Source organism: Dipteris shenzhenensis, chromosome 6 (genome assembly GCF_047967505.1).
Source record: "Dipteris shenzhenensis isolate YYH24624 ecotype China chromosome 6, Dip_SZ_1.0, whole genome shotgun sequence".
In the NCBI taxonomy this organism is placed as follows: Eukaryota; Viridiplantae; Streptophyta; class Polypodiopsida; order Gleicheniales; family Dipteridaceae; genus Dipteris; species Dipteris shenzhenensis.
The window spans coordinates 6274832-6286268 of NC_141601.1; the positions used below are offsets into that span (position 1 = coordinate 6274832).

The window sequence follows — 11437 nt, forward strand, 5'->3', positions numbered from 1 at the left end:
TTCCAAGAGTGCGGCAACTGATTTTCTTGCCAGGCAACATTTATCATTTGCAAGAGGACATCTTTCAATTCATCCCAAAAAGCAAAATAAAATTCCACCGTAAGGCCATCCCAGCCAGGGGACTTGTATTTGCTGAGGTGGAACAACGCATCATCAAGTTTTGAGTCAATAAAAGGTCTCTCCAATGTAAGAGCATCATCCATTTCCACTATTTCAGAAACATATTGGAGAAATTCAGTCCTCACATCAGCCATTTGTGTTGATGGGGAACGAGGAGCAGAGAACAATTTCTGAAAAAAATTTTGGCATTCATCTTGGAGATCAAAGAAAGAGTGTGTCCAAGAGCCATCTAGCTTCCCTACTCTTAAACATGAGTTTTTCTTTCGAGTAGCATGCAGGCCCTGGAAAAAGGCTTTTGATGAGCAGCCCTTATCCATGCGGGGCTTCATTCTTGCCCTAATCTGCCATTTATGCAATTTTCTCTGATCATTAACAGTCAATTTAATCTGAGCATGTGAAAGGGAATCATTTTCTGAATCAGAGAGAGGCCTTAACTGAGAAAGTTCAATCAATTGTTGTTCTATCCTTTTTGCGCATTTAACCTCATTCCTCCATTGAGTCATATGCCAGTTTCCATACTCCCTAATGACATTCTGTATACGAGAGACAAAACTATCCCAAGCATAATCCATGTCCTCCTGAGCATGCAAAGGCAAGGGATGAATTGCAAATCTGATCATTTGCTGGAAATAGTGATGTCGGAAATAAGCCTGATTAACATGCAATAATCTACTAGAAAGGAGTGGCAAATCATCCAGTGGCATGCCAAGCTGCAAATTCATCCACAATGGGGCATGATCTGACAAGCCCAATGAGAAATCTATAAGGAGATGAGGGCTAAAATCTGCAAATTGTTGTGGGTAAAACAAATACCATCTGTCAAGCCTTGCCCAGTATGTAGTAAGTGCATTATGATGAAAAGTATATCCAAGCACTGACCCTTGGAGAAGCAGCCATAAATCTTCAGCCTGCACAGAACGAAGCATACTATCCCATTTCTGCCTTTCCAATGATAGCATATGAGATCTTGAAGTGGTGTTATCTCTTGGCAGAGGGGAATTATTAAAATCTCCACAGATGAATGCATTAGATCTCCATGGATATTTGCATAAAGAATCCCATAAAGAAGCCCTTATGGCAGAGGTCTGGGAGGCATAGACTGATGCAAATTCAAAAATATCACCATTTGCATTACATTGTATGACCATCCATCTGCCACTGTTGTCATTGAAGGCTAGCTGAGGCTCCAACTCATGTCTAACCAGTATGCATACACCTGAGTAGGTAGCGGTACCAGCATAGTATATATCATAACCACCAAAATAATCATGATGACCACCCTTGGAGTATTGATTATGCTCTTGCAAACAAACAATATCTGGCTGCATTTTATGTCCATAATTCCGGAAAAGCCTCCACTTTGAGACATTGCAGAGGCTCTGTACATTGTATGTAAAGCACTTAAGTGTTTGAGGCATGAAAGAGGTATATACAGTAAAGTATAAGAATAAAACAAGTCTTCAGAATCACATATGGGGATGCCCTTCTTCAAAACCCCCACCCAATTTTGAAGGACAGGAGCTGAAGTAGAAACCTGTCTTGGTGAGGGAGAAGTACCATCCCATTGACGAGATTAAAAGAGGCGTCCACCTTCTTAGGCTGTTGAAAACCATCCTGATCAGTTCCCACAGATTCCTTCATCTTCTCTTTTTCTTTATCTTTTCCTTTTCGAGCAAGTGACTGCACCTGATTGATTGGTTTGGCATTCTTTGCTCCATTTCTATTTGCTGTCTTAGCTTGCAAATTCTCATTCTTTTCCCATGTCTGGGGCGGCAAGGCATTGGGAGGGGGCTGATGCAAAACCATTGGGCATTCACAGGCTAGATGCCCAAACTTGTGGCAGGCAAAACAAGCTCTTGCAAACACGCCCCATTTCAATTCAAAATACTTTTTTCCCAATTGCACTCCCTCAACTTCCAGTGCAATAGAAGGAGGGGTAGGTGTGTCCATGTCCCAGAGAATGCAGAACCTGTTATGGTTTCCCATAGGGCGTGGAGGACAAATGACTTGTCCCAAAGAAGCAGCCAGGCCAGGCAACTCTTCATGCATATAGTCCGGGAAGTTAACAACGTCAACTCATACAGGACAATGATGTCGTATAAGACTTTGATAATCCTTGTTTGGGGACCAGGGCATAGCATGTACCATCTGCTTCCCGTAAAAGAGGGGAGAAAACTCAAGTAGCTTCTGCTTGCACAAAGCATCTGATAAATGCACCTCATAAAAGCCTCTGGATGCAAAATACACTCCCTCTACAAAGCATCCTCCAAGGATGGACTCAATCCACTGTGCAACATCACTGGCTGCTGGGATTCTTCCTGGAAAGAAAATTATAACCACGGTTTGAGATAACTTCCTGAGAGGATTCACGAGGGATGGCAATTTCAATTTGTACGTGACCTCTGGAACTGGTTTGCCCATTCTTGTCGTGACTGCTGAAAGTCATCCTTGAGGGTATCAAACACGTACTGAGCGTCCATAGTAAGTTCATCATCTTGTGATGCAGGCTGTGAAGGGCGGCACTTAGCATCTGCGGGTCTCTCTTTTCAAGCATATGTACAGACATCCAAACCTGAAGCCATGATTGAAATACTACAAGGCAAGAAGGATTGTACGAAGAAGTGTAGAAGCAACAAGCTAGACACAGGGCTGTACAAGAAAGTTTAGGAGTAAAACACAGGACTGTATGGAAAAGACAAGACTGTACAAAAAAGTACACAGAAGGGCTGTACGGATCTACGGACAGTCTTCCTGAGTTCCGTACGGAGATGCAGAAGGTCTTCCTAAAATCTGTACGGGACTGTACGAAAAGTCAGACGGGGCTGTACGGAAAGTCAGACAAGATTGTAGGGAAAGTCAGACGGGGCTGTACGAACGTACGGACGTGGCCTTCTTGAAAAGAGATACGGCGATGCAGACGGGTACGGAGCTGTGTTCAGAGCCGCGCGGAGGTAAGTCAGACCTGACGAGTTTGTTCGTACGGATGTACGAACACTGTACGGCGACCGTACATGTGTACGGACGGAGTCCTTAGCGAGGCTGTACGGAGTCCCTGGCAAGGCTGAACAGCAGAGGTCGCACACCGTCTCTCTCTCACCTCTCTCACCCCCCCCCCCCCCCACACACAGACACATGTATATGTATATGTATCTATATGTGCATATGTATATGTATATGTATACGTATTTATATATGTATATGTATGTAAATAGTTATATATGTATATTTACATATATTTATATGTATATTCATTTATTTCTTTATTTGTGTGTGTTTGTGTGTGTGAGAGTGTTCTTTCAATGTTTAAAGCTTTGCAGTACTAGTTGTTCTTCACTGGAGCAACTATCATATGTTTTCTTTTCAGCTTTTTTAGCATATGAGTAGTGGCTTTCTCGCTTTGAGATAGCTATGAATGTGCATTCTTCTTAATGAAAGGTTCTTTTACAAAAAAAAGTGTGTGTGTGAGCAGCATGTCCAAGCATGATTTCCTATTGCTTGCTTTGGCAAACATTTTTTGCTATTTGGGATCTATCCATGTAAGACATGGTTTTGACCTTTTCTTCACATGGGTTCGTTAGTGGGGACTCTGGACTATATGGAAGGACAGAAATCATCAAGTCTTTGGTGATCCCACCTTCTCCAAGTTTCACTTTTTCCGGATGGTCTGTGTGCTCGTCAGATAGATTATTCTCCTGCTTACTTGTCTTATAATGACATTTTCTTATGTAATTGTGTTTTCCTTTTCTGGGAACTGCTTATTGTAATATAAAGTTACATGGATTTCACCCCAAAAAAAAGTGTGTATTTGTATACATTATGGAACATGAACACTATAAATGAAGACAATTGAATGCACATTCTCATCATTTTAGGAGCTCATGGAGACTCTTGTGCTGAATGAGAAGGTCTAGCTTACAAACATCACCTTCTGCCATAACTTGCTTGATGATTTCATCCTTTTCTTTTAGAAGGATAGAGGAATCTTTCCGATTCTGCTCTCTTCTTAGCATATCTCGTTCTTTCGTCAGCGCATAAACCTGAAACATAAGAAAAACGATTCAAACAAAAACTCCACGACAGTCTTGAAATCTAAGTACCTAATCAAGTCAACGGAGCACCCACATATTGCTTTTACGAAGGATGAAAGGGAAGAGACTGGAAGCGTTGTTGCAACAAAGTGAGTTGTTTTCACAAGGAAACATGGGCCTAGGTCAAGAAAGGGGTAGGCTGTCATGACTACATCCAGCTGGTGGTTTTTACATTTCTTTAACAGTTGCTGATTGCATTCTCCTTGCAGTAAAAATACTAACATGTTAAAGAGCCTGGTATATAGACATGGACCCCCTATGATTGAGTTAGGATGAGCTTATGCTCAGCTGAGATATTGGGCACACCTCCATGATTTTAGCATTTCTATTAATAGCGCCACCCTACTTTATCCTCTTGCTAACTGTTACTCTTGAAGTGCATACTAGCGTTATAAGGATTACTTCAATCATGCCTCGAATGTAAGCTACAGGTATATCTAATATGAAGATAGAAAAATCAGGTGGCAGGTAAAAGACCCAGAAGTTAAAAGGGGCAGAGGCGCACTTTCATAAGTCATACTGTAGATGTCGACATTGAAACGGTTGCATTTGCATAAGTTTGACTGGGTTCTAAAAGCCCAATAGACTAAATTGGAAAGATGGTCTTCTTCTTCTTCTTCTTCTGGGGGGGAGGGAGGGGGCAAAAACGTGAAATTCTATTAACTATGACCAAAATAAAGAAGTTCCTCATGTTTCACCAAGCTATAAGACGACAATATATCCAAGCCTACAAATTAAATGTTTTCTGTAATTGTCTCGCCAATGAATCAAGCATAGAGTTCTTGAGCTAAAAGATTAGAACAAAAAGCCACCTAAAGAAGCAACTAAATCTACCTAGAGAGTACTGAAGAGTACTCTACAGCTAGAACAAAAGTCCTATCAACTCATGAAAGGTGAGAGGGTTGCCACCCCCCTCAAAAACAAGTTCAATGAGGTGTGAAAACCAAGATAAGACTCAGGAAGAGAATTCAAAGTGGTAGTGACCATCTCTGAATCTGGAATGATCTCACCAATATTCAACAATTGCTCTCTCAAATCCTGAGGTTTAGTGAGCTCCTCAGACATAGAGGGCATACTCCCATTCATCCTTGACCCCATAGTCACCCATAGCCTCTCGAATCTCCGCCAATCAGCCGCCTTCCCCAGAAGGGTGCTACATACATGGCTATCGGCCTTACAAGTGTATCAAATAGCCAGTTCTTCCGATGAGCAAGATTTGCACTAGTATTACCCTTCAATGAAGCATAGCGATTTTTGTGGAGATGTACATGCACATAATCCCCTTCCTTGAAACCAAGTATCTCTTCATACGCATATTTCTTCTGCTTGCCTTGGGCATCTTGCATATTCTGTTTAGCCAATTATAGAAGAGTCTATGTCCTCTTCAAGTCATCCGTGCTTGCTGGTTTTTCACAACCATGTCTACAATTAAGGAAGCCATTCCCACTTTGCACCCATACATTGCCTCAAACGGGCTCATTCCAAAAGAGAGATGTTATGTGCTATTGTGGCAAAATTCAGCAAGTGCAAGCCAATTATCCCACGAAAATGCCTCAGCTCAAGGTGGAATGCAGTCAGGGGGTGGGTAAAGTACCTGCTGCTGTAAATAATTCCTACCAGAAATGTCCCATAAATTTTGCATCTCTATCATTGACAACTTCCTCATGATCAATAAACTGCCAAACAACCTCCAATGCTGAATATCGGGTCTTGGGGGCTGTTCTACGCCAAGAGCATGTGTAATAGCTTTTCAAAGCAGAAAATTTGAGGCCAAAGAGCTCAACTACCATGTGTATGCTTAGGTTATGTTGGCCATCCTCTTCAAAAAGTGACATCACCACATGTATGGGAGCAAAATCAAAATCAAAATTGATCATAGGACACTTCGATTTTTCCTCATGTAGCCAGACTTGTCAGGTAAGCAAAAGAGATGGTTGGATTCATTGCAGTCCTACGATTTGACATTGAATACAGGAAGGGGAAGGAAAATGTGGTTGCAGATGCCTTGTCTAGGATCTGGGCTTGCATGTTGTCTGCAATTTCTACCATCTACACCCACTGTTGGGTGCTAATGACTTGAGTGGGGATGTCATGCCAGCTAGTCCTTGCTATGCATGATGGAGTTTATGGTTTTCAATCTTATGAGCGACTATCTTGAGATTGAAACTGCACTATGGGTTGTATTTTTAGAGGATGCATTTAGGCATGTTCCTGGATTCATCTAGATATATATACATGCAGAATTCAAAGACAGCAGCCATTTTTTCAGAATTGCAAGAGCCCTCATTCCAGAATCATCCTGAATTTAAATTGCATAACCGGTTGTTGTGGTTTTAAAACGTTACATGCTTCTAGATTCACAATATAGGCAGCTGGTGTTGAGGGAAATGCATTCTTCCCCCATGGCAAGACATACAGGTGTCACAAAGACATATGAGAGGGTAAGGGAGAGTTTCCTTTGGGAAGGTTTGTGGACAGATGTATTCAAGCATGTTGCCAAATGTTTGCCATGCCAGCAGAATAAAGCAGACAGCAAATTACCAGCTAGTTTGTTGCAGCCATTACCCATTCCAGAGGGCAAATGGACACATAGTGATGGATTTCATCACGGGAGTGCCTTCTACAGTTAATGGGACACCATCTATGTAGCGGTGGATAGGCTGACCAAACAAGCCCATACAATTTGCGGGGTCCACCCGACTCCCATCTCTAGTTACAATGTGCCCCGAATATTCAATCTCTTCTGACATAAAGGTACATTTGTTGGCTTCTGCATAACGCTGATGCAACCTCAAAATTTCCATCACTTTTTGACATGCCCAATGTGCTCCTATTTGCTCTTGCTGTAAATGAGGATGTCATCAAAGAAAACCAGCACATATCGGAAGAGAAGTGGCTGCATATTTTGTTCATGAGTGCCTAAAATGGCCAGTGCATTAGTCAACCCAAATGGCATCACCTTGAACTCAAATCCATTTCTGTTCGGAAGGTTGTATCATGCTCTTTCACCTGATCTGATGATAGCCCAATTTCAGTTCTATCTTTGTTAAGCACAGCATTGTGTGTAGGGCCTTCGGCAAGTCTATCATAGGTAGGAGCGACGCGCGTAGGTGTGTGTAGTGTATTCACAGGCATGTGTGTGCATGTGCAAGATGTGGGTATCCTTTAGGTGTGTGCAATGTGGGCAACCCGTTGCCTAAGCTAGCAATGTGCATGGATTTTTTTATTTTTGTCAAAGAAAGAAAACTTCTATTAATGCTTGAAAAAACCCCATACAAATCGACTGCCAAAAATAAGGCTGATGATGGTAAATACAAGAAGAGAATATTGACTGACACAGACCAACCTGCTGGTAATCCTGGCTCACTGCCTCAAGACTATTCGGAACAGAGGCTAGCAGCTAGGATGGAGGCCGATATATCCATCAGATATCTCCTACCGAGAAGGTGCAGAATATGCCTGCAGGCCAAGCTGTGCAGAAACACTCTTGTCCCTCAGTGGTACCTCATGAGCTTGGGACACCGCGCTCCTAGCAAGTGCGCAGAGTGAATATGATGTCCTGCCACATGGCAACAAGTGTAGATGCCGATGGAACCTACTGCCCTCCCATCACCTGACTGTATTGGGCGACCCAGATGAAGTGATGTTGGCCACTGTCTCCCACACGCTATCCACCAGTAACAGCTGTGGGCGAGTGCGGGATGGCGGTACGGCATCAAGGAGCTCTTGCTCATCGTGAATCATGTATGCCAGTGATACGGGATCAATACCAAAAGCGTGATGTCCCTCTGTGAGCCACGCCACCATCCCCCATGTATCCCTATGCATCCTATGTGTCTTGGCCACAATCCGAAGTGCTACCATCCAAATGCTTTGTGCCACAATGAGGAATCGTCTCTAGCTCACTCTCCGTGCATCTGGCACACCTGCCATCTACCTTCATCTGCTCCAGCCAGGGACCTACCGGTAAGCCCCCACCATGGGCCACCATCCAAGAGAATAGGAGATCTTTCGTGTTTGTAGGCTAGACCATAGACGTGGCCAAAATCGGCGACCACCTCCCTAGGGACCTCCTACTACAGCCAATGTCACTCCCTCGATGGGGTCCATGCTGCACCCTCCAACTAGATATGTCTACCAATGCAGGTCATACAAGAAAAGAAAGGTGCCTCCTCTACTATGTCTGAGTGTCCCACCCGTGCTAGCCAGAACCACTCTCTTAGGTCCCACTAGATATCCCTAAGAGGCCTACCCTCCCATAACCAAAGCCACCAACCTGCTCCCTTTGGGCTGGATAAAACCGTGGTCGGATCTATATGCCACACTCTGCCCAACAGTCCAACCACCCTGATCCTCTACCACTCTATATCCTCCAGCCAGGCGCTCTTTGAAAAAACGGACCCTCAGAGGTACTCCCGTCCGTGAGAACTGTCAGTCCCAACAGTGAGGAGTCCCGAGGCTACGCAGCCCCTCCCACCACGATTCACGGATCGCTGCGTCGATCTCGGCCATTCCCACACCTACACCCTGCACGTGAGCAAGTGATTGTGCTCTAGCCTCTGTATCCCTAGGGAGCCATCTCCAAGACCCAAAGGATCTCGCTGGGCCGCTGTACCACTGTGCCCAATCGATGTGCATCCTCTGTCCGAGCATCCTAGCATCAGCATCTCTGACCTCCAAGTGCCAAAGAATAGGCTGTCCTCTCTGCAGGACGGGCTGGTCCGGATGAGCCCTGCGCCACACCTCGATCAAACTCCTCATGAAGGGGATCCTCTCCTTGTGAGCAGTGCCTCTGAGAAAATCTACATGTAGGACTGCTGCCACTGACCACCTGTCCGTGTGATTAATGAGAAGTCCCCTCTATAGGAGGAGCTTCCAGAGCTCGGTGCCGGGTGTAAGCCCCCGGACCACTAGCTTAAGGGCTCGGCTCTGCATCTCCGGGTGTATAATCTCCAAACCACTGGTAGGATCACTATCTGCCACGCCACTCTAGCCCTGGTGTTCCGTGTGCCATCCGAGCCCGCCCAGAGAAAATTGTGCACCAGTCGTCTCAGCTATCCCATGCTGCCCTTGTGGAAGCACCAACAAGATGCAATGTACCAAGACGTCGTGAGTAAAACCTGGTTGACAACGAGGGCCCTTCCTACTAGGGAGAGTTTGACCGAACTCTAATATAGAAGCTTGCGCCAAACGCTCTCTAGAACCAAGGCGATTTGCAGCTCTGCCATGATATCCAACCCCACCAGACCTCGCAGTACTGTTCGTGTGGAGCCCACTTAAAACCAAGAATTGCCCCCCGTCGCAGCTCTCTTGGACCTCCTCCATGCTTACGGATTTTATCAAGCTGATCCGTGCCGCGAATGCCTCATAGTAGATGGTCAAAGCCCCCCTGACTGTCTCCAAGCTCGCCACTGACCCCTCCACATACAACTTTGTGTCATCCGCGAACTCTGAGTCCAATAACTCATCCTCCTGTCGAATTGGGGGCCTCATGCCTGAAAGACCAGCAGCGTGAGAGCGGAGGAAATAACCCATGGCTCCTCCGCCACGAATAGGAAGAGAAAGGGGACAAAAGGGCAACCCTGTCGGACCGACCGGGATAAAGGAAATGCGCCCCCTATGTCGTTGCCAATGGTCACATGGCTGGAGCTCCCTGCATAGAGTGCTGAAACTCCACGAATCCACCGCTCGAAAAAACCTAATCTCCTCATTGTGCCCTCAAGGAAGGACCACTCCACTTTGTCATTCGCATTTTGGAAATCCAAGAGAAGGATAGCGAGGGGCTGAGTCTCCTCTCTGGCCCAATCCACTGCCTCCCAGAGGGTGAAAATGTTGTCCAAGATGCTACGTTCCTGGACAAAACCGGTTTGTGTGTCGTGAATGATATCTGGATGGTGGGGTCTCAGCCGCAAACTCAAAACCTTGGCCAAGATCTTGTATGCGGTGTCTAGTAAGGTGATCGGCCTCCATTATTGAATGTCGATCCTGTCCACCCCTTTTTAGAGCAAACAAATCCAGCCGCGACTCAAAGACTGTGGGACAGAACCTGTGTCAAAGATCTCCTAGCCGGCCCATAGGAGCGAGGTGCAGATGTGCTCCCAAGAGAAGCAAAAGAAAGTCGGAGTCAGACCATCCTCTCCTAGGCACTTCTGAGGGGGAAGGGCCTTGAGAGCCTCCCAGAGCTCCTCCTCCGTGAAGGGGGCCTCTAAACATCAACTCAAGTCCAAAGAGACCACTGCTGGAACATGCTCCCATACTCCCTCTCTGGCCACAGGGAAGCCAAGGTGTCTTGTGTCTGAAACAACAGCCTGCAAAGGTCCATAGTTATCTGTAGAATCACTTGGGAATCCGTATGCACCTGAGCCGATGCATCTCTCAACCACTACAGCTGTGTGCCTGCTGAGCGTGGCCCGGTGACCTGGAAGAACTGTCATGTCATCCTATCCCCCTGTTGCACCCATCTGGCCCGAGAAGAGTTGTATGACAACTCGGCCCGCCACACCTCCATATCCTGCAAGGTCAGCGTTGCAGCCTCATATCTCTCACACTACGACCCAAGGTCCAGCTCTCTAAGGCGCTCTATGGAAGCCAAGTCCCTCCGCAAGGCGCTCTCCCTCTCCTGTAGGGCAAGCCTCCTCCTAAGTGCCTGGGCCTACACCTCTCTGCTACCCAAGCTGCCCAACCCGCTAGGGGTCATCCTTCTGGCTGCAGCCAGAAAGCTACAATAGAGTGATGGACCTCCGCCTCCTACAACACGCTATCTGGGATGCAAATCCCCTTGCAGGGGAGATCCGAACGGGGTTGCTCTAGGTGAAGAATAATCGGAGAGTGATCAGACATTGTGGTACCTACTAATATGTCAGTGGATCCCCCTCTGTGCATAGCCCAGTCCCCAACATAGAAACGGTCAAGGCTCTCTAGCAGCCCGTCATGTCTCCTTTGCCCAAAGGAAAAGTGCCGGCTGCCTGGAATTCAAGTGACCTCTGCCTCCCGCCAGGGGTCCCAACCACTAACCGCAAACACAAACTGCTCCCCAGCGCTCCTCTCTGCTGCTGGAATCTTAGAGAATGAGGTCCCCCTTGTTTATCCTCCTCAAACTCTAGATTATTGAAGTCACCTCCTACAATCCATGAGTCAGGGAGGCACTTAGTCAAGCGTCTCCAGGAAGGTGCGCAACAAGAGAGGGATAGATCGCAATTCGGGTCAGTTGCTTTTCGGGGGAGCCTGGG

At 46.1% G+C, this 11437-nt stretch overlaps 1 protein-coding gene across 2 annotated transcripts in view; it reads right to left on the reverse strand.

Moving 5' to 3' along the window:
- The window catches only part of GC5 (golgin Putative 5), a 112395-nt gene that overhangs the window by 39582 nt on the left and 61376 nt on the right, over positions 1-11437 (reverse strand). For both annotated transcript variants that reach the window (XM_087375521.1, XM_087375519.1), the window contains exon 6: positions 4046-4157. In XM_087375521.1, coding sequence (XP_087231647.1) covers positions 4046-4157 — 112 coding nt within the window. The remainder of the gene's footprint in view (positions 1-4045; positions 4158-11437) is intronic.